The 27,811-nt window shown below is 48.7% G+C and overlaps 1 protein-coding gene and 1 long non-coding RNA gene across 3 annotated transcripts in view; one reads left to right on the plus strand and one right to left on the minus strand.

Annotated features, from left to right (window-relative positions):
* Positions 1-27,811, minus strand: part of LOC146854874 (uncharacterized) — a 271,213-nt gene that overhangs the window by 169,557 nt on the left and 73,845 nt on the right. The gene's annotated exons all lie outside the window — the stretch shown is intronic.
* Positions 1-27,811, plus strand: part of LOC146854875 (sodium- and chloride-dependent GABA transporter 2-like) — a 494,662-nt gene that overhangs the window by 84,978 nt on the left and 381,873 nt on the right. For both annotated transcript variants that reach the window (XM_085652278.1, XM_085652279.1), the window contains one exon: positions 8,757-8,975. In XM_085652278.1, the coding sequence (XP_085508404.1) occupies positions 8,762-8,975 (214 nt within the window). In that variant the 5' untranslated portion in view covers positions 8,757-8,761. The remainder of the gene's footprint in view (positions 1-8,756; positions 8,976-27,811) is intronic.

Consider the following 27,811-nt stretch of genomic DNA (forward strand, 5'->3'; position numbering starts at 1 on the left):
GAAGGATCAACCAGAAGAACTTGTTCAGGGCTGTTGGGATCCAACTTGATTCCCATTTTCTTTTGGTGCTTCCAGCCTAAAAAATGTGATCCCTTTTGTGTGACATGAATTTTGCCCACAGTACTCCTACCCTTGAACCCAATTTCCATGGTCATCATCCTCAGTAAAGGTATAGGTTCCCCATTATAACCACTCGATTGAATGTCTGGAGACCACAGGACTTCTTGCCAAGAGGGGAATAGTTTTGCAAACAGATTGATATCCAGTAAAGCGTAAGGTGAACAAGAGACGGCAAACACTGTCACAGGTTTTTTCTCTAAGATGATGCTACATGAAGGGAACCCTGTTACATCATTTACACTTTGTAGTTTGAACACCAGTTTGGTATCAGAAGGCATGTCATGCTCAATTGACAATCAAGGTTTGGAACGCTGTTCCCTGCAGACCCTCGCCAAGTGACCCTTTTTTACCACATTTGTGACAAACAACAGGTCTAGCTTGGCAAATCATATTGTTCGCTAAGTCACTTGGACTCCCACATTTGTAGCTTTTAGGCTTAGTGCCTAATGGCAAAGTGATAGAAATGTTGTTCTTACTCTCCCTACCATCGTCAGGTTTATTTATAATATTGACATCTGCCTGTTTATCTCCCTCCCCCTTCATAGCAACCATGCAATCAGCGGCATGTTCAATCCCTACTGCTACTATCAGTAGCTTTCTTGAGATCAAGGTAAACCACTAGGAGTCTTTCATGAATTTTTGGGTTGTTGGTGCACCTGACTAACTGGTTTTTCATAAGTGAATCTTGAAGAGACTCAAATTCACATGTATTAGCCAGGCCTTTTAATGCAGCAACAAAAGGTTTTACTTTCTTACTTTTACATTGTATTCTTGAAAAATAAATGTGCCTTTCCAGCACCACATTTATTTTCTTTCCGAAGTGTTTTTCGAGGCAGTTCACTGTGACCTGGTAGACATTATCATCTTCATCACTATCACCTTCCTCATGCATGCAGACCAAAATAATATCATAAGTTTTGCGACCCGCAATACCCAAATTGTGGAGTAGTGTGTGTAATTTGTGTAATGGAGAACATTTCTCCCCTCTATGGCAATTAGGTAGGACTCCAATAACCAAACCATTGTTTCCATGGTAATAATGGTTCTCCCTCCTTGTTCAGAAAAGGAAGTGGTTGCGACATGTTTTCTGTGGCCATAGTTATGCACTAAAAGAGACAGGATATGTAAACCCTGAAATACCAATCAACCCCCCCCAAGAAACATTACTTGTGTTAAGTGTGAAACAAAATAACTGATTAACTGAGGAAAGTACTTGAGAAGTTCCCAACAAGGAAAATATGTGCCCATCCATGTGAAAAGAACAGACAGGCGGCGTGTGTTACCCCCAGGACAGTGAGTAATACTGTTCAGAAACTGCAGACAGAGCTTGAGAGTGGCAAAAGTAGCCGACAAGCGATGGTTTTTCTTCATAATTCAAATGAAGAAAGGCTGTACCCATCAGCGAGATAAAACAGAAAGCATGGTGTACACGGGGAAGTAAGAAAAATGCCATGCAGGCTGGGCTCGCCAATGTTGAAAATAACTGTCAGAGTGACCCAATTTACTGACAGATAGCTGTGCCCATCAGCATGAAAACTGACAGGTGAGGAATGTTCACACAGGAGGAAATGAATTCTTGTTTGGAAAGTGCTAAGGGGGCCAGCCAGCGTCAAAATTTAACAGAGCAAAATGCCAATATCAGAACAAGGAAAAGCTGTGCCTATCAGCGTGAAGGCCAGACAGGCAACTCTAAGAGGAATCGCCCTCGTTTGACAAGCGGGGCAGTTCACAGCAGAGAAGGGCTGCCACACTGCGGATTTTCCAACAAGCAACAGCTGTGCACATCAGCATGCAACCTGACAGGCAGCTCAAGGAGGATCCGCCCTCGGCTGATGAGCGGAACGGCACCACCCCAGAGGCTGCTGCTACTGACGCTGACACCCCCCACAGGAAGAGCTAACTCCAATAGAAACCAGAATCGTCAGGTGAGGAACAACACCAGCAGCGCGGGAAGCAATTCTGGAATGAAGAGGCTCTCCTCAATGCAGTCAAAAGCGGGAGATCATGGAATGATCGGGAAAAGGAAACTCAACCGATTGGCTACTTCCATGAGCAGAGAGCACAAGGGCTCACAGCGGAGACAGGTGCAGATAGAAAACAGTATATAATAACCTCTGACGAGGCTGGAAGCAAAACCGACAATGGTCTAATCCAATAGGGCAGCAGAGGTATGAAAACAGCAGCCGAAGCAGTAACGGGAGAGGTTGAATAAGGTACTCACAGGTTACTTAAACCAAGATCTTGATTAACGATGTACTGTTGGCACTAGAGAAAGCATTGGAGGTGATGGTGAACCGTCCCCACACGGTGAATCATCACCAAATATTACAGTAAAGAAGATAAAATGGGGGAGGAGCCTAGCGCGCATCCAAGATGGTCGCGTGAGCACAGGGCTCCCCGGACCCTTTCTGCTCCTCGGAATAAATCCTGAGACTATCCTGAGTTGGTGTATGGAATCTGAGAGAAGAAGACCAGCTGACTATATATCTCTTTCCAAAATTCTAATCGGACCTGGGAATCCTGAGTTATCGTCGCCGGAACTTTTGGGACCCACCCGACGGAGGAGGCCGGGGTGGAGGTGACCCGTGGGGCCGGGCTGCAATTGAACAACAGCGGCCTCAGCGCGGTGCCAGTCACCGATTCAGCACTTTCGGTTTCGATTTTGGCCTTCAGGAGATCAGCTGGCGTGCGTGCTCAAGGTGGCGGGGTGCCTCTTGGGCCTCTGTCCGAGGTTTGCTTCCATCTGCTACGGACGGGTCTGACGCCTCCGACCCCTACACCGACAGTTTGTGATCCTTTCTCTGGCACCCGTGCACCCCTTGATCGGAGGTCCCAGTGAGTGACGGCGCTCACATGGCGGGCAAAGGGGGACCGGAGGGGCGCAAGACCAAGGCCTCACTGCGCGGGGGAGCGGTCCAGAGCAACAACATGGACCGCTATACCCAGGGCAGGGGGTCCCCTGGCGCTGCTGGCCTCTCCCCGGATGCTGCGGGGGGAGGCACGACCGTCGCTGCGGAACCTTCCCTACAGGACATTATGGGTGCCATCGAGGGCATCAGGGAAACTATCGCGACGCAATATGAGGCCCTGGCCCGTAAGATCGACACTGTCGCGATCGACGTCACCCTGATTCGGGCCGACCTCTCTAAAACCAACGAGAAGGTCCAGGCCCTTGATACACGGACCTCCACCTTGGGTGCGGAGGTGTCGGATCTGCGGGCCGCGCTTGGGGACATTAGAGTGGTCAACGACCACATGGCCCGGCGGCTTGAGGACTTCGAGGGACGGGCCCGACGCAACAATATCCGTATCATTGGGGTACCGGAGTCCTCCGACAGCCGCCCGGTGGACCTCGTGGTCGAGGAACTTATCCTGCAGCAGCTGTCCCCGGTTGGCCTAAGTAAATTCTTCGCTGTGGAGCGGGCCCATCGGGTTCCTGGCGGCCGGCCGCGGCCGGGGGCCCCCCCGAGGCCTATCGTGGCTAAACTGTTCCACTACAGGGACCGCGATGCTATTCTGCAGGCTTCACGGACCCGTGGCCCGGTCCGCTACGAGAACTCGATCGTCAACTTTTACCCGGACTTCACGCAACTGGTCCAGAAACAGCGGATGGGATTCCAGGGGGTGAAGCGCCGTCTCCGCGAGCTAGGCCTGAAGTATTCGATGCTCTACCCGGCGAAACTTCGAGTGGAGCATGGAGAGCGGACAGTCTTTTTTGACACTCCTGTGGCCGCAAGTGACTGGCTGGACTCGCTGCCGGACGGGGGTGGCCGGCCCGGGCCCTCTGGGGGCACCGCAGGTGACGGGTCCCCTTAGACTGACCTTTGGTCCTTGCTTTTGCGTTTTTGCACTGTACAGTTGGGTCTTACTTCTTTTGCATACTGTGTTTTACCAGGACTGTGAGGGGTGCGGGCGGGTTCGGGTCCCTTTCCTCCTCCGGGGTCTTTTTGTAGAATGGGGTTAGCGGGGCGACAGGCACACTGCAAGTTGGGGGGGGTCTTAGGCCCGCAGGGGTGCAGGGTGGGGGGCGGTGGACTTGGGGTGGGGTTGGGGGGGAAGAGGGGTTGTTTAGTTGTGTGTTTTTTGTTTACAGGGCGAGGAATTGATTTTTACCCATATTTGGGAGCGGTGCTGCGGGCTGGGGGCTTCTTGCTCTATTGGAGGGGATGGGGGGAGACGGGTTGAGGCTTATGTCGTGGAACGTCAATGGGTTGGGGGACCGTATTAAGCGGGGTGTTGTACTGCAATATTTGCGCCGTTTGACTCCTGATGTGGTGTTTCTCCAGGAGAGGCATTTGGTCGGCAATGTCTGCCATGCGATGCACAGAGGGGGATACCGCCTCGTAGCCCATTCTGGTTTCACAACTGGCTCCAGGGGGGTGGGCATTCTCCTGCGAACCTCCCTTCCGGTGGAGATCACGAGGATAGTCTCGGATGACAGAGGGCGCTATGTGTGTCTGATTGGGAGGTGGGAGGGGCAGCCCCTTACCCTGGTTTCAGTCTACGTCCCCCCGGGCCTCCAGAACTCCACCTTTGCTGATTTGGGTCGAATGCTGCTTGACCTCCCGGACGGCCTCCTGCTCATGGGCGGGGACTTTAATTCTGTGGTTTCGGGTGAACTGGATCGTCACCCACCGAGGACCCTCCCCGCTGCCCAGTCATGGCTGGGTGGGATGTTGGAGACCTTCGGCTTGGTGGATAGTTGGAGACTACTGCATCCGACCCAGTGCCAGTTCACTTTTCATTCGGGGGCGCATGGGAGTCTCTCCAGGTTAGACTACTTCCTTATGCCAGCGGCGCAGACTGGTCGGATTCGAGAGGTCAGACACCTGGCGCGTGGTATCTCCGACCATTCTCCGCTGTGGCTTCTCTTTGACACCGGGCCGCGGTCCGCAGGGCGGATAGCTCCCATTAACCCCTGGTACCTGCGGGACCCTGTGACCCGTGACAGCCTGGTTAAGGCCATGGACCAATACTTCAGTGAAAACGAGGGGTCGGTGTCGTCTGCGTTGTCCCTTTGGGAAGCCTTTAAAACTGTTATACGCGGACACGCCCTCGCCCAGATAGTGGTGGCCAAGAAGGTTAGGAGCGAGGCGGTGGTGAAGCTGGAGACTGACGTCTCGGGGCTGGACTCGGCCTTGGAGGCGAATATTACTCCGGACGGGCTACATGCCCTTAGCCTGAAACAGTTCGAATATAGGTCCCTGGTCACTGACGCGGCCCAAACTATGTATAGGGAGCAGCAGGGCCGATTGTATGACGCGGGGGACAAGGCGGGAAAGTTGATTGCGTGGCTGGACAAAAAGGAGAGAGTGAATCGCGTGGTCCCCGAGTTGCGTGCTGCGGATGGTGGGTGTGTGACTGAACCGGATGAGATTGTGGAATGCTTCGCTGACCACCTCCGGGCGGTGTACTCCCCGGTGACTGACAGGGACGAAGATGACTCTCGCCTCCTATTGAGAGATATTGCTCTGCCCGGCCTGTCCGTTGAGGACCGGGAGCGGCTGGACGCCCCCTTATCGTCGGATGAAATAGCGACCGCGATTCGTTCCCTTCGCTCGGGCAAGGCTATGGGTCCTAACGGTCTGCCCATTGAACTATACAAATTGCGTCCTGATAAGCTTGCGCCCTTCCTCGGCCGCATGTTCCGCGACTCTCTTGCGGCGGGTTCCCTTCCGGCCGACCAGCGCCTGGCCACTATAGTCGTTCTCCCCAAGGAGGGCAAGCCGCGTGACCGCTGTACCTCTTACCGGCCTATTTCACTGCTCAATGCAGAGCCTAAAATCCTGGCGAAAGTCCTGGCCAATCGATTGTTGAGTGTCGTGTGCGACCTTATTCATCCGGACCAATGCGGCTTCATCCCGCACCGCAACACCGCTCTTAACTTGCGGCGTCTGCACGGGGTCCTCGCCAGGGCGGAGCTCCTCACCGAGCCGGCCGTGCTGGTCTCTTTGGATGCCACGATGGCATTTGACACTATTGAGTGGCCATTCCTCTGGGCCGTCTTGGATAAATTCGGCTTTGGGGAGGGATTTATTGGCTGGGTGAGGCTCCTTTACACGGGACCCATGGCTCAAGTGGTGGTGAATGGGCGGGTCTCTCGGCCCTTTGCCCTCGGCAGGGGCACGAGGCAGGGGTGCCCGTTGTCCCCGTTGCTTTTTGCTCTCGCCCTGGAGCCACTCGCTGCCTGGCTCCGTTGGGAGCCCTCGCTTAGAGGGATCCGGTGGGGCCCGGGCTTTGAAGATCGGGTCTCGCTGTATGCGGACGACATTCTCCTGTACCTCACCTCACCGCGGCAGTCACTCGACGTCCTCTTTGACGTTCTGACCTCCTTTGGGAACAATTCGGGTCTCACGATCAATTGGTCTAAATCCTGCGTTTATCCCATCGCCGGTGGTCCTCCTCTCCTGCCGCCTCGGCTCCCGATTCAAATATCTCTGAGCGGCTTTAAGTACCTGGGGATATACGTTTCGCTGGACCCGGTGGCTCGCTACGAGCAGAATCTTCTGCGTCCACTTCGGCGGCTGCGGGAGGACACGGCCCGGTGGTGCAGGCTGCCCCTGTCCCCGCTGGGTCGGGCCGCGCTGTTTAAAATGATGTCCCTTCCCAGGTTCCTCTATGCACTCCAGAACTCCTTTGACGTTATCCCAGTGGCCTACTTTCGGGAGGTGGAGAGCCTGCAGAGGAGACTGGTGTGGAACGGCCGGGCGCGTATTGCTCTTGCCAAGCTCACTCTCCCCTGGTATGACGGGGGCATCGCGCTTCCTGACATTCGCAGGTACTATTGGGCCTCGCAGCTATCTGCCATTAACCACGCCACGTATGCGCCCGGCTTGAATCCGGCGTATGAGATGGACAAGTTCCTGCTTCCCGGCGGGAACTACAACAGGGCACTTTATTCCCGCCTGGCTGACCGGACCCTTACGGGTCCTACTAAGATTGCTGTGCGGACCTGGAGGGCTGCCACTGCGGCCATGGGCTGGAGTGAGCGAATGACATGTGCTACTCCCTTGTTTGCCTCCGACCGCCTGGGCAGCTTGTGGACCACCAAGGGGTTTGACCAGTGGGACACGATTGGTATCAGCAAAGTGGGAGACCTGTGGCACAAGGGCGCGGTCAAGACTTTCGCGGTGCTCCAGGCCGAATACGAGCTGACCGACAGGGAGTTCTTCCGCTACGCCCAGGTTCGACACGCCCTGCTCTCGGTCTTCGGGGAGGGGACCAAGATCCCTGTTTCCTCGCCCCTCGAGGACCGCGTACTTGACGGACATGTCCCTGATAGTACTATTTCTTTAATTTATAAAAAATTGATCAATCACCGGGCGGATCTCCTGGTGCGCCTTCGGGGGGCTTGGACTGGGGATGGGGTCGAATTGGACGACGAAGACTGGCAGTCTGCACTGTCGTCCCCCAAGGAGGTTGCCATTCCGGCTCGTCTCCGGTTGGTACAGCTCAAGATTCTCCACCGGGTGTATGTTACGGGTCCGCGCTTGGTCGCGATGGGATTTTCCGACGACGGGCTCTGTAAACGAGGCTGCGGGCTCAGCGCCACCTTTCTTCATATCCTTTGGGAGTGTCGCGAGGTGGCGGACTATTGGCGCCGGGTCCACACGGTTATGGGACAGGTCACCGGGGTTGTACTGCTGCCGGAGGTGCGTCGCTGTGTCCTGAATGTGTGGGAGCCCAATGACTACAACGCGGCTCAGACTCGGTGGGCGGCCCTAGGGAACATGATTGCCAAGAGGGATATAGCGCAACTTTGGGGCGCTCAACGGCCGCCCACCGTGTCAGTATGGAAGGAGAATATGGACTGGTGTATGTTTCGGGAGAAGACAGTGTATGTGGCCCGTGGCAAGCCGGGGGCATGGGGTAGAATTTGGGGCCAATGGAATGCGTATCGCGGAGGCATCTGTACGCCCCCCCTGGTAGACACTGATATCGCCATGTCCCCCTGACCCTCGACGGTTCCTGGCGCTTTTTGTAACAACTACATAGGGACGTTCATCCTCCTTGACCCCCCTTTCCCCCCCCCCCTCCGTCCCCGGCCTCCCGGTACTCCTCTCTTTAGCGGATTGCTCAAATGTTCTGACTGGAGTTTCCCGGGGGGAGCCTGAACCGCACTGGTATCCCTCGTAACTCGCCTTTTGTTTTTATTGTTTTTCTTTTGTTTCTGTTACTGTTGGACTGACGCTTGCTGTTCTTCGAGAACTATCTTGAGCCACTGCGGGGCAGTGCCCTGGGGACGGATTGCAACTTTGATATGTGTGTATTTCCTTATGTACCTAGCGGCCGGCCCGGGTGGTTGTAGGCCCATACTTGTGACCGAATTGTTGCTCAATAAAAACTTTTTCAAAAAAAAAAAAAAAAAAAAAAAAAAAAAAAAAAAGAAGATAAAATGCTGAGGAATGCAGGAGTCTTCTTTATTACTTCCTTACAACACCACAGGTTACAGTCAGGTGGAGTTAGCTTTGGAATGTTGCCAATAAAGGTAAGGCACATGCCATAAGGGTCTGGGGTAAAGGGGATGTGGAATGTACCAAATACATAAGATTATAATAGAATGCTCCACGAGTATCTCTTATTTTGCACTTTTCTCTGTGCTTAATGTAAAATGTACTTCCTGTTTGTGTTTTTAGGTGTGATGGGTATCACAAATGCTGGGACAGTTACCAAAAGAGATAGCCCTCCTGCAAATCCCCTCATGGAAAAGGAGGAATTTGAAGACTGCAAACCAGAAATAATGGAGCGGGGGCAGTGGAACAACAAAGTGGAATTTTTGCTGTCAGTTGCCGGTGAAATCATTGGATTGGGCAACGTCTGGAGATTTCCTTATCTCTGTTACAAAAATGGAGGTGGTAGGTAGAGTGCACTGCTCTAAATTTGATGATAATATGATTTAAAAATAAGTCCTCAATTGCAATTCACCCACCATTGGTAAATTCTATCTGCTAGAAGAACTGGAGGACTGAGGAATGTGATTGAGTGTGGCATGTTGGTGGAGAGATGGTGTACTTCCATTTCAAAAGTAAATCTAGATTTTTGGGGAGACATGGACTGAAAATAAATTAGAGCCATTGATGCATATATCACAGCTCTGCCATTAGTATGACGTTTCAATTCCATCAAAGTTGTGAGGCTTTTATTCCCATGCACTGCCACTAGGTTCCCACCTGAAGCTTTCCTCAGGTGAATGGGACACTCAGCCCCCTCAAAGCTGGGAGGTTTGTGAAAGTGCCGGCAGTCCACTGCATTTTCAATCTAAACTTACCATCAGGCATCTAGCCCATCAATGTTGTTCCTTACACTACTTTTCCTTTCTCTGGGGAGTCTCTATCAGAAGACGCCATCAGAGAATCCATGCCGCCAATCCTTTCTGTGTGTCACCCTTTTCCCAATCCAATATGGATTATTTTTTCATTCCTTTTGGCTTATGTAAAGAAGGGACATTTATGAATTCCTTGTGGTGCAACACTTCATTCAGACCTGTCATCTTGTTCCAGTGCTCCTATATGAAAGGAAGCTCTGTCTTGTGGTTTTGCAAATTGTAATTCTATCCCTCTCCTTTTTGGGTTATCCTGCTCTTACAGTCCTCTCCTGGTTCCTCCTTGGAATTCTTCTGGAAGGATCTCCTCTTCTCCAGCAGTGCCTCCTACCTCGAACCCTGGTCAGCATAGATCAGTTTTCCAGTCCAGGACTTACAAGTCCACTCTGAGTTTTTTTTGCCTCTGAGTGTTTTCATCCATTTGGGACCTTTTTTAGGAGGCACCTTCTATCTGCTCAGGCGTTTCTTTGTGCTAGCAGCTACATGGATACTGAAAGGCATCGCCCATGCCTCTGGCAGACAAAGATAGTGAAAACCTAAGCTACTGTCCCGAGACACAGCCAAAGACTCTCCAGTAGGTGGCAGCTTCATGACACAGTAACAAAGTTTGATTTCTGGTTGCTTACGCTGAATCATCAGCAGTGTAGATGTTTTTCACATACTCCTTTTAGGTGTCTTTTTCTGTCAAATGTTTGTTACAGTAGTTAGTGGTGTTGTGAGTAGACAGAGTTCTTAATTTGAGCACTTGCCATCTGGGATGATTGCTAAATGCTCTGGCCATCTCAATGTATGTGTTTGAGGTAATTTGTATCTTTTTATGGATCCACAGTATCCCCTATCTGGCACTATGGGATGTTGGTAGAGGTGTTGGATTTAGTGTGTGATATGTCATTGTTAAGTGATTTATTGCTTAGTTAAAATTGGGGTGCTGTTTTGAGCTTGATGAAGTACCACCAAATGGTACTTCTGCCCTATGTATGATGTGTCACATGCTATGATTTGTACTAGTTATGAGGTGGTAGTAGGTGGAAGGCCAGACTGAAATGAGATGACATCTAGTGGTGTCAGAAGGAATAGAATGCAGTAGGTTATTATTGGAATGAGCTGAAGATGGTTTGAAGAGCAGACAGTTACATACATTTTGAAGAGTATGCTGTGCTTGCTATGCTGTTGGATAAATGTTTCATTTTAAGAATCTTTCAAATTGGGATTTGTTCTAAAGTGCTGCTCCCTCACTAGAGACAAGCTCTCATTACTTGGTGATGAGCAATTCAAGTGGATTTAAAAAAAAGAACTACGGCTGTGCCAGTCAAAATAATCAGTGAGAATTAATGTTGCTAAATGTGTGTATCAATGCAAGTCAAATAGAGCAAACGTGGAAGTGTAGGGAAGTGCTGGGGCTGTGTGATTGTACCTCACAGTGATCACATCTGAATTAAGGGACCCTGAAGAATCCAAACATAAACTAACACCATATCATACTCAGGAAGGACATCCAAGAACAGAATCTGTCATTTTGAAATCAAGCAATGAAACAAAGCAACAAGACAAGAATCTCAGTGGCTATTTTGGGATCAATACTGGTCATATTGAGGATAGGGAAATATCATTGGAATGCAGGTAGGCTCCATGTCAAAAAATGTTGAAAAGTGGCATTTTTAATATAAGGCATTAAACATATTAACATATACACAGATACATTACATACACACACATATCAAATAGATAACATATGGAAGAAGAAAATTAAATTGAATGTGCGATTGAAAAGAGTTTATTAAATACAGAACAAATGCATGTTCTACATCAGGGAGAAAGAATTTCTAGCATGATAATTTGCGGACCTCTACCATTTTATGTTTGATCAGCAGACTATAGCCCAAAGCTGGGGAAAATGGAGGAGCAGGAGGGTTGAATATTTCCTTAAAACAACATGCAAAAGACACACTGTTGAGCAAGCAACAGATCTGTTGCCTAACTCAGTTGAAAATTTGATAATGACATTTCTGGACTCTGATATAAACTAAGGGCTCATAAAGTGTCTTTATAAAAGGTTTAACCCGCAGAGAAACGTACGTTTTGAAAGGTCTTTGTTATACGTGTCCTATCAATGAGAAGAGGTAAGAAAGGATGAATGGACAATGTGACTGAAGACGTTAGTAACATTTAGTACGTTTGAAAGGTTTGCTATTGAATAAGAAATTCAGCTACTGATAACAAAAGGATGTAAATATATTCCTTCCTAGGTCTTGAACAATTTCTGAAAATACAGAACTCAGAAAACAAACTTTGGGGAAAATGTATTACCTGAAAACTATGTTACAAATAGCTTGCATAGAGACAAGAGTGAAAACACATGCTGCTAATCTGGAACAAGGAAATAGTGAAAATGGAAGTACAAATCAGAAATATGAGAATATAAGGAAGGGTCCACTACATATTATATTATACAATTACACTACATATAAATGAATTCAACACGCCGGTGGTGCAAAATTGAAAGAAGAGTTCCAATTAATCTACAGGAAAGTAGTAGATGAAATTAACTGTCTGTCATTGTGCCAGCAAAGATTCAATACAGTAGGTATCTCCTATAGTTGTGGTTCCAAAATACAACATTAGGATATAAGCAATATTAGGATATGAATACATATGAGAGTGCAAAACATGATCATTGACCACATTTTGATGATAAGATAAAAAATCTTAATGGCACCCCACAACCGTATTTTCAAACCTGTAGTTATGTAAAATATATAATCAGCTAGAAATTGATTTACAGGAAAGATATAACAACATGTTTGTTACACCTAAACACGTTCAGATACACAAAATTGAATTTTGGAATAAGTTTAGCTGCAGAGATAGTTCAGAAAATTGTGAAGAACAACATTTAGGGACCCATTAGTATGTAGGGCGGATCACCACCACCCGCATGGCGGTGGCGATCCGTCCTACATCCTTCCCCGCCCGCCACCCATTTACCCCATATTAGTATGGTGGGGGACCGCGGCGGACGGGAAGACCGTCAGCTGCTTTTCCGCCTGGTCGACGAGTCGACTGGGTGGAAAAGGGTTTAATATGGTGGCGGTGTCTACTAGACACCGCCATCCATATCAGGATGCAGGCGGGGGGCAGCCTTTCCGTGGCAGCGTTGCCGCCACGGAAAGGCATGCGGACTTTGAAGTTGGGGGCTCGTTGTGGGTGTTTGGGGGGGCACATGTACCCCCCTGCATGTGCATGCACAACATGGAAGGCACCGCGCGGTGTCTTCCACGTTGTACATGCACATGCTCAACATGCATTTCTGACATTGCGGAGGGTGCTGCTAAAAGCACCGCTCGCCACAATGTTAGGAATGCGGGATGCACCTGCCAGTATGGCGGGGGCATCCTAATGCCCAATGCGGGACCGCTGCATGCATAGCGGGCGGTCCCATTTCCCGGGCCATTATCCGCCCGCCATACTAAGTCAATGAAAACTGTGTTAATATCAGTGATGAGATATAAGCCCAATCCAAGAGGAACATGATTGTGCTTTCACAAAAGCTTGTAAATCTCTAACAGACCCTGAATTGAAACTAAATCGTGAAAAGTGTGAAATGATCATACCTGAGTTAATTTTCTATGGACATATTTTTCCAAAGAAGGAAAACACTGGGATCATGCAATACTGTCTGCATTTAAATCTTGTGCATACCTAAATCAAGTGTCTGAATTGAGATCATTTTTATGAATGGCTAGCACTTGTTCACAATATGTCAAGGGCAATTCCACTTCGAGTGCTTCTCTGCATGAAATAACCAAGAAAGGTAACATTTCCAATGGGATGAGAACTGTGAAATGATGCTTAAAAATGAAAGAAGGCATATTTACTGCAATACATCTATCCTATTTTGATCTCATATGTACATAACAACTGGTAGATGCAAGTCTGGTTGAACTAGGAGAAATAGCAGTACAACACAAACCATGAACAGAAACACCTTGAGCTTACATTTCTTATGCCAGTTGCAGCATAACAGACATTGAGAAGAAGTACTCACAACAAGAAAAAGACATCGTAGCAGTAGTATTGTAAGACTATTTCATATTGCAAGCCATTTGCAATAATACACGACCACCAATCATCGGTCACAATATTAGGAAATTCAAGAACAAAAATGCCTTTGTGCATGGAGAGATGTGGTATGGGGCTAATGTAATACAACTTTGGAATCATTTGCAAACTTGGTAAAAAATATAATCTTGCAGGTTATCTGTCCCGATATCCTGCAGAAAACACGGTGAAAAACAGATTGCTAAAGAATATTTATATTTTGGGCTTATATCTTGAATTGAACGGACAAAGAGTTGATAGAGACAAATCTAGGTCAAGGCATATACATGATGTATTGGGTTTTTTACATAAAAAAGGAGAGATGTTCTAATCTAATACATATGTAATAAATGAATATCCAAGAGGAGCTATCTGTAGCAACTAATATCTAATAAAGAGGAATACAATTAATTATTTTAAATGAAATACAATGTGTAAAAGAAATTGTGTATGAATGTCACAGAGCAATAACTGTAACAAAATAATTCTATATGGCAAAGTTTGATTCCCAAAAATGGTGGAAGAAATTCTGTTAGTTTCTCATTTGGGTACATATACAGCTAGAAAGCCCTTTCCTGAACAACTGAAAATGTATGAACTACCATGAGCAGTGTGATCTAAGTTTGCTGCAGATTGCCGTGGGCTATTAGATTCTGGTCCTTACTTATTTGTAATCATAAACGAATAGTCCTTTTTTTGACTGATACAACAGGTTTTTTAACTTCAGCATCTATTGTACTTCCTGTTTTAGATGATATCTTTTCAACTTGGTAAATACCAGATTTTGTGAGAACAGATAATGGCCCACGTGTTGAAAGTAGTAGAGGAAATGTATGAATTACATGGGAGTTTTTCACAGGAAACTATCAAGTCTTACTAGTATATAAAGACTTTGCACAGTTTAACTGTAAACTGCCCTTTCAAACTCATGTTTGGATAAAGTGAAGAGAAAAGGATACCACAAATGGCTGCAAAAGTACTGAAGGGTCAAGAAGAGGTTGTGGAAAGTCTAATACTAGTTAAACAAAAGATGAAGACTGAGCAGACAGATCCAAAATGCAACAAGACCAAATTGAAGATACAGTGTTAGCAAAGCACCAGCAAACAAAGTCTGATAGTTTCAACTGGTTTTATTCCTAAATATCGACTACAAAACTATCAACCTATCAAAATATCAAAGTCAAAATTGCCAAAATATCATGAACCATACCCTTATTTAGAAAATAACAAAAATAATGATTCCAAAATATTGTCCTTAAAAGTAGATAATACAATAATAAAGGTTACAATACTATTGAATTTTAAAATGAACGTTAAAATCAGGAAAAATAATGAAAAGCATAATATAGTGCTAAAACATATCGCTAATCTAATTTCAAAATTTGAAATGTACTTATTTACAAATAATTAAAAATGTTAAGAAGTTACAATACTTTTAAAAATGTATTTCATGTAAGGAAATTAAGGTGCCAATTCCGATCCTGTAAAACCCGGGTACGAATGGTCGTACGGAGCGTATTCTCCGTACGACTCGTACCCGGGAAATCCTCCTTACAAACCAGCAAGTACGAATCGTACAGAAATACCATTTCCGTACGATTCGTAAATAACTACGTGCGGCTAAAAAATACCCACAATTCTGATCCGGGACATCGCGTACGTGACGTCCGGACGGAGTCAGGCAGCGTTTTACGGACCAGCAAGTACGATTCGTACCTACGTTACTCCGCACGGCTCATTTTTTACGGCAGCCAAAAACTCTCTGTAAATTGAGGACGACGCGAAGAAGGAGCACCGGTACGCGACGGACAGCCATGGACCCCATCCTACGCGTCATCCCGACCCTCCTAGCCTATGACCTGGTGTTCCGAAACTGCCGCGCACGCCGCAGAAGGTCAGAACAACACCCAGGAGCAAAGGGGGGGCGAGGGGCAGGAAACATAACCTCTACCTAATTTTAAAAATACCATATTCTGTACATACATTACCTCCAGGGTCTGGTCACTTCGGGGGGCGTGTCCACCAATCCCTGCGTCCCACTACAACTGCAGTGGGCGTGTACGTGTACCCATCACCACTACAATGGTGGTACGGGCCATACCCACGCTCTGAGGGCGTGGGTACGGCGCGTACCCCTACATCACCACTACAATGGTGGTACGGGCCGTACCCACACCCTCAGAGCGTGGGTATGGCCCGTACCACCATTGTAGTGGTGATGTAGGGGTACGCGTGGTATGGGCCGTACCCACGCTCTGAGGGCATGGGTACATCGCGTACCCCTACATCACCACTACAATGGTGATATGGGCCGTACCCACGCTCTGAGGGTGTGGGTACGGCCCGTACCACGTGTACCCCTACATCACCACTACAATGGTGGTACGGGCCGTAACCACGCTCTGAGGGCGTGGGTACGGCGCGTACCCCTACATCACCACTACAATGGTGGTACGGGCCGTACCCACGCCCTCAGAGCGTGGGTACGGCCCGTACCACACGTATCCCTACATCACCACTACAATGGTGGTACGGGCCGTACCCACGCTCTGAGGGCGTGGGTACGGCATGTACACCTACATCACCACTACAATGGTGGTACGGGCCGTACCCCCGCTCTGAGGGCGTGGGTACGGCACGTACCCCTACATCACCACTACAATGGTGGTACGGGCCGTACCCCCGCCCTCAGAGCGTGGGTACGGCCCGTACCACGCGTACCTCTACATCACCACTACAATGGTGGTACGGGCCGTACCCATGCCCCCAGAGCGTGGGTACGGCCCGTACCACCATTGTAGTGGTGATGTAGGTGTACGCGTGGTACGGGCCGTACCCACGCCCTCAGAGCGTGGGTACGGCCCGTACCACCATTGTAGTGGTGATGTAGGGGTACGAGTGGTACGGACCGTACCCAACCTATGAATGCGGGGGTACGGACCGCATCACCCGTACCCCTAGGGCACCAGTACATTTGTGATACAAGGCGTACACACGCCACGAATGTTGGCTTTGGGCCTGGTGCAGCATATAACCAGTATATTGGGGTGTGTTCATGGCCAGGACAGCAGTGTACTGCACCAAGGGTGCGGGTGGGTGGGTGGGTGTCTGCCTATGTGAGGGGTGGATGCAGAGGACTCCCAGCAGTGGACAGAGACATGGGGGGTGTGTACATCATTAGCAGATGACCACAACTCCATGGGTGTATGTACGCATCCCTAATTTTCGACTATGTTGATAGTGCCATAACAACACATCACTGACAGCAGTGTCCCACTCCCATGAGTATGGATGTCTTTCCCCCACTGCATCACACACCACATGTGGGTGTGAGGACACATGCCACATGCATACCCACCCCTGGCAGATGCAGCACAATACACACACAGAGATCATGCCACAAGACTGTATAGTCATGTCAATGCCTACTAAACTAAGAGAGCCAAAGGGAACACCCACTGTCACGCACATCCCAGGACTGATAGGAATGTACAGGTGCTGGGACAGCCACCAAGATGTTTTCTCTCATGGAAGGAATAGGGTGGAGTTCCCACAGATACAATGCCCACAATTGTCAGTCAGGTGCCCAAATACCCTTCAGAACAAGTACCATATGTGTGCTAGGCTGGGATTACACACATGCATAGTGCGGAAAAGGGACAATTTCTCCATGAAGGCATGGCAACATACTCAATACACAAGTACAGTGACTAGCAAGGATGGCACAGACGATGCAGTCGGAGACATTGTTGAGCAGGCATGGCCATAGTTGAAGGGATCCGTCACCAACAAAGGAAATGTAGACACAGGTCAGTACAACAATTGTGCAACTCCCTGCAGGGAAGATGTCAGGTGCCACAGAGGAAGGAACACTCCTTGGGACAATGTCTCCAAACACAAATAGCACACACGACCAAAGATTCTTTGCAGAGACCTTGTGATGGCACGCAGATACAATGGTCCACCCCATGAGCATCAGACTACAACATTTCCCTGAAACATAACACATTACCACAACCCCAACTCCTGGAGCATCAGCACCAACATCAATACCTGAAATGCAATAGTGTTCAAAGTAAAAAGAAAATGCTTTATTCAGCATTAAATGAAAAATAATGAAAGGACACTATTTACAAAGGCCAATGGCCAGTCCAGATTAGAAGTCCTTGGGGGGGACATGGCCACGCGTCTCCCCTAGCTTGCCTGCACATTAGAACCCTCAGGTTCGTCGACTGGGGAAGGAGGGGGGCATCATGTGGGGAAGGACCAGGCACCGCAGGGACAGGAGGTGTATGGGTAGGTGTGGTGGGTGCAGGGCTGGACGCCTCCACCACAGGGGGTGGGGCAGCGCCAAAGGTGGAGGTGAGCTCAGCGCTGCACACTTGTGCCAAGGCATCCAGAGTATCCCCTGCACCCGAAGAAACCACAGGCACAAAGGAGAGGGGGGGTCAGAGGGATGGGGTGCAGCGCTACTGGGGGAGGGGGTGGACAGGGGGGGACTCAACTCCCCTACCCGTGGAGTGCCTTGCCTGCTTGCGGGCTGGTGAGCCAGTGGGGCTGAGGCCCAGCACAGCCAAGTAGCTCTCTTTGTCAGACCGTGTGGCAGGGGAGCCGAGGGGAGTGGCTTTGGAGGGACTGGGTAGTGAGGCATGCAGACTCAGACTGTGGCTGTGTGTATGCCTGTGTGCCCCAGACCCAGTGGGTGTGCGTTTATCCCCCTGAGTGTGCATGCCAGGAGGAGTGCGCCTGCCCTTACGTGTTTGTGTGCTGCCTGTGTCTGGTGAGGTGCGTGCTTGGGAATGTCTGGGTGTGCATGGGACAGGCATGGGAGTGGGAAGTGTGGATGGTGCATGGGTAAGGGGGGGGACAAAGCGCTGCTGGAGACACTGCTGCCATCAGTGAAGAGTCCATGGACCTCAGCAACATCGGTTTGTCAGACATCGCTGCTGACATGCCCTCCATGAACGACACCATCTGTGTCAGCAGTGTGGTGTGGCCATGGAGGACATTCAGCATCGATGTCTGGCCAACCTGCAACTGCCGCTGAATGTCCACAGACTCTGCAGTGAGGGCAGCAGGGGGGACAGGGGCAGGGGGTGCGGTGCCTGGCACGAAGGAGACATGGTGGTGCCCTGCACGGACAGAAGGGACCGGAGCAACTGGGAGGGCGGTGATGGGAATGGAGGGGGCGGTGACAGATGTTGTGCTGCTGCCAGTTGTTGTAGCAGCCTCCGCCCCCTCGAGGAGTTCAGCCTCGGACCCATCAGCGTCGTAGTCGGTGTCGCCACCAGACAGGTCCTCCGCCTGACTCCCCTCACCCTCCGTGCCACTTGCTCCCACAGACTCGCCAGCAGTGGTGGCACCGGTGCTGGATCCCTCCTCCATGTCCGTGCAGGTGACTCCCTTGATGTCCTCAGATGATGCTGTGGGCAAGGTGAAGATACAGAAAATAATCAGTCACCTGTATACATCTGACACCTGAGTCTAAACAAAATATTTCACAGTGCATATCAGGAAATGCATCATGAGTAACATCTAGAATACTCCGCATATATGTAAGCCCTGCACTCCCCAGTTGGTTGACCCACCATGCCACTTGGAAACAATGAAAATTAGGACACAACAGCAAATAACTTGATATCGAATTAAACTGAGAAGATAGTGTCTAGGAACAGTTGAGCACAGCAAGACTATGAAGGCATGCCACCTCTTGTTCACTGTGAACAAAACAGTATTGGTGCACCCAAGGCCAAATAACAGACTTCAATGCTGAAGGTGTCCCCACACTCAGAGACCTGTGAGTACTTTGGAAACCCAAACAAAATACATTGTGATCCCTTGGGAATAACAACACTTAACACAATCTCCATGTTTAGAATGTGCGAATGTGCCACTTTGTGAACAGAACACACATGTGCCTGTATAAAAGAAGTCACACAATGAGGTGCACACAAAACTACATTTACACAGTCATTGTATGAGTTGCCAGCCTTATTCAAATAAGCCACTGTTAGGAAGAAATGGGGTTTCAGTAAGTACATATACATGGCACCACGGCGGTCTGGATGACTTGACACTCGTAAGTTGGTATCAGCAACAACCAAGGACTTACCCAAATGCAACCACACTGTGGGAACATGTATATGTATAATCTGAAAACAAGTGTTATTCGAACTGTGCATTCCTTTAAAATGTGCCAGCGTGTCCCCGGAAAGTGTAAAGGTGGTTTCTTGTGCACTTCCTTGGGAGACATCTGTCATGCAGGCACATTATTGTCCTTCACGACAAAACATCAAAGTCAAGCATTGAAAAAATTGAGACATGTTGACAAGTGTAGTGAGTGCCAAGGTACAAGACTTCTTGACTAACAACTTGAATCATGCCACCGGTCACATGGCCATCCGTACCATGATGACACAGTTGGCAACACATCTGACCCACTGCCTATCATGTGGAGTGGCACACATGTCCAAACACAGGACAATGCATAAGCTAATGGGCCTGCAATTGTGTCGGAATAAGGAGCACCTGCACTGAGGAGACACCCTCATGGGAACCAAGAATGTCCACACAGATGTCAGCACACAAAGACCAAACTACGTAGCATCTGGACCACACACTGGTGCCAAAAATGGATGAGCAGAACCATGTATTTTAACTCTTGACACATGCTGCAAAGCACAAACATTAAACCCTGCACAACATGACTGGGTCACTGCATGTTGAGTGTCTCTCCAGACAATTATCACACACAGGTCAGACCTGGCAAGGAGACATAAGGTTTGGACATGTAGGCCTCGCCTGCACAAACCCCCCATACCTGAGACAATGTGATAGAGACAGATCAAGAAGTTACATCTCTTAATCTGGGTTTACTAAAATGTGCATCAAGATCTCCTAAATGTACTCCACATCACCTCGTGAGGCTGCCAACACATATTTGTGACAAACAACCATCAACAGATAGTTGTACATAGACACACAGGCACTGCCCAGTGTGAGGATGCACAAGCCAAATGGGGTCACCCTGTACAGTGGACTCATGTAGCACACTTTACATAAATACAAAGGAGGCCAGGGAACAATGCCACAGAGGCCAACCTATGCTGAACACACAAAGAATGGGCACAGTGTTGGATGATACACATGATTCCTTGGCAAGGGTGTCTCAGGGGACTGTAGTGGGCACACTGCTCCATGGTCCTGGAATGATCTGACTGTAACATGAGCAACCGTCCCGGCACTATGCATATCTCCCACTCATGCACATCATGTCTGAGGCCACAACATCGGTCATGCATGCTGCAAGTCTGTTAATTTGAATCCTCACTCTCCTATGTTGAGACTCAGCATCAGTGCCAACAAATATGGACCCCCAAATGACTGAACAGGACAGGGCACAGGCAAGGTACCAACACATGTCACAGACCACCCCCACACATGATGCAGAAAGCAATGTGCACGTGGATTAACTGGCGGCCTAGATTACCATGTGCAATAGTGTTTACACACAGACCAGGGAACACATGTCAAGGAGGGGAAGAGAGGAAGAACAGCACCGGTTGACTTGGGGGAAAAGGAGATGCACTGCACATATAAACCCTGGCAGTGCATCCAGACGACTGAGCACTTCCAAAAGCTGGTGACACACAACAAACACACATGTACCTACCCCCTTCCTGCTGCTGCATCTCCTGTAACCGCCTATCCATGCCAGGGAAGACCACCGCCAGGACACGCTTCATCTGGTGGGTCAGGCGTCGGCGCCCACCGTGGGGGCGTGGAGGTGAGTCCTTCAGCAGGAGCCGGGCGATCCTCCGGGTCCAGCACCGTCTTCTCACTTGTGCTAGGCGCCAACTGTGACCCTCCACCGATCTCACGGCCCTGACAGCCTGCTTCCAGATCTCCCCCTTGGCGTAGGCAGTTACCTGTGAGGATGACAAAGTGAGACAACATCACTACACCTGCTCCATGTCAGAGAGACACACATTTGAACATCTTTGAAATGTTGAACAGGGCATAGGATGCTGCCAAGGAATTGCATCTTAGTCATATGGACATTGGCCTCTGTGGAAGCCCCAATGCACTACATGGCATGTAAAGTACACAGGTGGCATGAGGGGTGCGACACACTCCATGAACATGGCACACACTGTGCATCACAAGAGACACCAGGCTGATGGACAGCACCTCCAAGCAGTTACATGCCCCAGGCCACTGACGCAACCTCAACAGAGTACACAGACCCACACAGGCACAGATCAATCACATGCCATTGGCAACAGTGGATACAAACCTCACTCTGCACATCTGCCACTTGCCTGTGGGGGGTGACAGGTGTGGGGCTAGCTCAGCAAGTCAGACACACAGCACGGCTTACTTCTCACATTAGATGGGTAGAGCAGTTGCCTCCTCCATGCAGCTGTGGTGCAACACTTCACATAGACACTCACCAACATGACAAGGAACATTCACACACATCAATGTCCAGGGGGCGTACACATCACTTGGACACTCTCACCACAGCTCCACTCAACTCAGACACATCTGTGGGAACAGTCACCTGTCACACCAGGGGGACCACTGAATCACCTCAGGACAATAGACAAAAAATGCCACAAAGGATTATCCAGGCTGAATGTGTCATGCACTATGCAGTGAATGTCACAGTAAGCACAATGCAAGTGAGGAGTGCACACATGAACTACATCATGCTCTGCATGGGAGACATAAGCCATTCCCCCCCTGGGACCCACTCTAAACAACATTGCATGTCTGTCACACCTGGACACATTAAAAAACATGCAAGTTGAAAGAAATGAAAAAATGTGAAAACAGGTGTGCACTCTGTCGCTTTATGAATGGATCTTATTACTTTTCGGCCCAACAGACGAGTAGCACCCATCAGAGGAACATGATGAACTTGACAAATTTAAAAACGTCACAAGAGAGACAATCGTACGAACATTTTTCTTTAAATGGGACATTCATTAGGATGCAGTTTTCGTTTATTCAAATGTTTATTCAAAAATGCAGAGTTTGCCGCAGCATTATACGATCCTATTAGTGATGTCTAGATTACTTTGGTCAGAATATAAAATAAGCAACGTTTTTGACAACTGTGGGAGGGCGGGGCACTGTTTTCGGAACACTTCACATTACAGCGGGAGGAAAGGACAATAAGGGAGGATAATTTTTTGAATCATGGCATGGAATTACGCTTGAGGGTGACAGCGGGAGGAGTAGGTACTAGTTGAGAGTGGAGGGTAAATGAGAACGGGAGGAACATTTTGATTTATTTCTCATGGTACATAATGGTGAACGTGGCGCATTATGGGAGATGTAGGTATTCGTTGAAATTGAAGGGGAGGAGATTGGAGGTTGAAGTATTGGAGGATGTGTAATCAATTGCAGGTGCAGTGTAGGGGTGGAGACAAACAAGGTTAAAAACAGAGAGGAGAGAGAGCTGGACACTTTGTTTAGTTGGGAGTGTCGCTGTTGAAGGAACAGGGAGGATGGTTTCACGGACTGTTTTGAAAGGTAAAGGATTAGAATGACTACATAGTAATGCGGGGCGCCAGTTAATTCTTAAGTGGTAAACGTTTGAATATCACAGAGGATGGAATATAGCACTGAAATGTAGGAGGGTCGGGACAGTAAGAGTGTAGAATGAAGGGAGTTTTTTGTGGGTATCCATAACACGGTAATGTTGAATTATGAGTGCTAGTGGGAAAAACGTTGATTACTGGCAAACATCACAAAAAAAGTAACTTTGAGATAAACATGCAGTCTAATTGATGTATTTTGCATTTGTAGAAAACCCCTGACGAAGGGCCGGATAATAGGCCCGAAATGCATTGGGAAACACAAGATCTATGATCGTGGATTAATTTATGTACACAGTCGGGTTGCAGGATAAGGCCTGGATGGGCATTTCTGCAACATTAAGAGTAAAGTGAAGACATAAGCACCTCTCTTGTGACGAGTGAAAAGCATGAAGATTGTAAAATTTGGATTACTTTGGATAAAGAATTAAATAAACATGAAAACATGAGAGAGCAATAACTTTGTGGCATTTGTTAGATACAACTTTAAGCACGCTGTGCATCCGGTCTGGGGTGGCAATCCACTCCAAGTTTTTGTGATTTTTCGTAACATCGTGGTTTGGGCTGACCACGTTTCCGGGTTGCACGCCTTGGATGAAAAGAAATAATGCAAGTTGAAAGAAATGAAAAAATTTGAAAACAGGTGTGCACTCTGTCGCTTTATGAATACACCTGGACACAATGCCAGAAGTGACAGTCACAAAAAAGGTGCACAGTCAAAGCTAGTGGAGTCAGCACTCACCTGCTCCCCTGGTCTCCCATACAGGCTGGGGTACTGTGGGAGGATGACATCCAGAAATGCCTCATTCTCCTCCTGGGTGCATGGCTGGGCCCTCTCCACAGACCTTGACATGGTGCCAGAGGATGCACAGACAGCAGCAGTGGTGTCGACTGAAAGGTTGTGCAGGCAAGTGCCCTTTCATGGGTTCTACCTTGCTGGGGTCTTTCATTTACAGGAGTACAGAGTGATTGCATTTGCATCCTACGTTTCCTCCAATCCCTTTAAACATACACCAGTGACAGCATTTGCATGGTTCAAATTAGCAGCATCATGTCAAGTCAACATCCACTTTGCAACAATGTATTTTGTGGCCAACTGACTTTGCAAGGCCACCTGAAGGAAAAATTTGAACATAAAACTCGGTATCCATGACAACCAGCATGCATTTATGGTCTAAAACTTGTCCCTTATGTGTCCCCTATGTAATTTTCAAATCTCCACACAGGTACGGTGCGTTTCACACGTATGTGTAGGCACTGGGAGTATATGTACGTGTACTGAGGTAGTACACGTATGTATACTACCAGTGCCTATATGTACGTGTACACGTACATGTACGCACTAGTTGTACACATACGTGTACTGAGGTAGTACACGTACATGTACTACCAGTGCCTACACGTACGTGTACATGTACGTGTCGGCACTGGTAGTACACCTCAGTACACGTACGTGTACAACTAGTGCGTACACGTACGTGTACTGCCTCCGCATACGTGTACTGAGGTAGTACACGTACGTGTACTACCAGTGCCTATACGTACGGGTACACGTACGTGTACGCACTAGTTGTACACGTACGTGTACTGAGGTAGTACACGTACGTGTACTACCAGTGCCTACACATACGTGTACAAATACGTGTCGGCACTGGTAGTCAACGTACGTGTACTACCTCAGTACACGTACATGTACTCCCAGTGCCTACGCGTACGTGTACTGAGGTAGTACACGTATGTGTTACCAGTGCCTACACGTACGTGTGCGTGTAGGCACTGGTAGTACACGTATGTGTACTCCCTCAGTACACGTATGTGTACTCACAGTGCCTACGTGTACGTGTACTGAGGTAGTACATGTACGTGTACTACCAGTGCCTACACGTACGTGTACACGTTTGTGTAGGCACTGGTTGTACACGTATGTGTACTACCTTAGTACACGTACGTTTAGGCGCTGGGAATACATGTACGTGTACTACCTCTGTACACGTACGCGTAGGCACCGGTAGTACACGTATGTGTACTACAGTACACGTGGTGTAGGCACTGGTAGTACACATACGTGTACTACCTCAGTACACGTACGTGTACAACTAGTGCCTACACGTACGTGTACTGAGGTAGTACACGTACGTGTACGCACTAGTTGTACACGTACGTGTACTAAGGCAGTACACATGCATGTGTACATCCCATAACACGCGTGCTCCTACAGCAACACTACTATAGTGATACGGACCGTACACAAGCCCTCAGAGCGTGTGTACGGTGCATTTCACACGCTTACACTGGTGATAGGGGGCGCACACGAAATCCATGGAGGTCTCAGACTCGCACAAGGCTGTACATAAAGTCATTGTCATTTATGTCCTTCATGAGCAGGGCCTAGGTGTGTCAGGCAGTGATATTGCACATGTCTCCTCATTTTTGAGCACAATAGATGTGTGATGACCTGTGTACACATGTCATGTGTGATGTGGCACTATGTGGCACACTTCCCCTTCACACTTTGCACATGTGTGCATGTAGTCCAAATGTGTCAAGCACAGCATCACTGGTATGGCACAGTCACCAACACCCGCAACTGTCGCACGATGCCAGGGACAGGGACACTAATAACTGACATAGAACGACCAGCGTGCCACGATGTGACTATGTCATGTGTGTGTCATGTGTTCCCATGAGCTGGCAGTTGGTGTCCCGTCAACTGCATCTGCTGTTGCTGCATCCAACATGTGATGGTGTGTAGATGGGCATGGCACACATCTACATACACCATGCCACATGTGGAATCCCATGTAACATGTGTCTGTATGCATTGAACATGGGATTTTGACATGAGGACATATCTGCGTTATCTCAATGTCTGTGTTTTCAGTTTTCCCGTGTACCCCTTCATTGCAATGTGTGTGATCTGTACATTTGACCTTCCATGTGACCTGTGCGTCTAGCTTGCCGTCAGCTGTCTGTATGAGATGACATCCTTCAAATGCAGATATGTGGATGTATGTCACTCCTGTGATGTCTATGGCTGTTCACTTACACTGGCCCACAGCTCGATTCAGGGCATGTCATGTAGACTTGCCAATCAATGGTTGTATCTGGCTTTTCGTAGGAGTATCACCTGGCTGGCATACGTGTCCTGGATGTATTGCATAGACCAGACTCTGTATTAAGCAGATGTGTATTAGCAGTTGAGCATGTGCTCACTTCATTGACATTGATGTTATTATTTTCTCACTCTTCGTTACTCATTCCAATTTTCTGCAGGGCACCGCCCCTCCCCCGACTAATGCCAGACTTGGCTGCCATGAGGGAACGTGACTGCATAAGACGTTAACGATTCTCTCAACAGTTGATTGAGGACTTGACCGCCAAGCTGGTACCACACCTCCAACCGCGACACAGGTATCCTACAGCACTGACCCCCAAGATGAAGGTGATGGCAGCCCTACATTTCTTTGCCACAGGTACGTTTCAATTCACCATAGCTGATGTCGGTGGCATGTCTCAGACGATGTTCAGCCGTGTCCTGCATGATGTTTTAGAAGCCATGTTGGAGCACCTGGATGAATTCATCCATTTTCCGACTCCTGAGCAGTTGACAGGTGTCAAGGGTGATTTCTATGCCCTGGGACGGATGCCCCATGTAATTGGCTCCATTGATGGGACACATGTGACTTTGGTACCACCACAGGCACAGGAGGTAGCCTATCGCAACCGTAAACATTACCACTCTATTAATGCCCTTGTGGTGTGTCTTGCTAAAATGCTGATTTCCCATGTCTGTGCACGTTTTCCAGGGTCAGCACACGATGCCTACATCATGAGGCGTAGCAGGGTGCCACAAATGATGCTGCAGCTGCACAACGAACTAGCATATCTTGTTGGTGGGTATACTCTGTTTGTCCTGTGTGTTGCGGTATCTTTGTATCTTACGGCATCTCCGGACCCACTTCTTCACATGATGTTTCCATGTAGGGGACTCTGGATATCCCAACATGCCATGGCTGATGACGCCTCTCCGCAATCCAAGATCAGCTGCAGATCACCGTTATAATAATGCACACGGGCAGACCAGGCGAGTGATTGAGAGGACGTTTGGCCTCCTGAAGAGCCGATTCCGGTGCCTTCACAAGACAGGCGGGTCGCTCCCATATGCACCGGCAAAGGTCTGCAACATCTTCCTCGTGTGCTGCATGCTGCACAACATGGCAGTGGAGAAGGCAGTGTGACTCATCCTGGATCCGGATGAGCTGGAACATCCACCCGTGGAGGATGAAGGGCTTGGTCACGAGGCAAGTGAGGAGGAGGAGGAGGACATCCGGAGTCAGCTCATACGCAACTTCTTCTCATGATGGTGAGTCACTGGGTCTGAGTGTGCACACTTGGAGCCTTGTGTGGCAGGTGTTGCAATGTGTGTGTCCAGCTGACTGTATGCTAAGTGACTTAGAGGTGTGTTCTGATGTGTCACTCGAGTGATGATGTAATTCCACACATTTTAGCTGAGACACTAAATTTTGAATTAGCATGGTGACAACATTATTCATGTAGAGTAAATGACCATGCATGCGGATAACAATATTTTCGCTGTCTCCTTGTGTGTCTGTCATCCCCAGCGTCTTGCGCATGTTGTCTGCTCGTGTCATCGTTGGCCTCCTGA

Source organism: Triturus cristatus, chromosome 4_1, assembly GCF_964204655.1.
Source record: "Triturus cristatus chromosome 4_1, aTriCri1.1, whole genome shotgun sequence".
Lineage (NCBI taxonomy): Eukaryota > Metazoa > Chordata > Amphibia > Caudata > Salamandridae > Triturus > Triturus cristatus.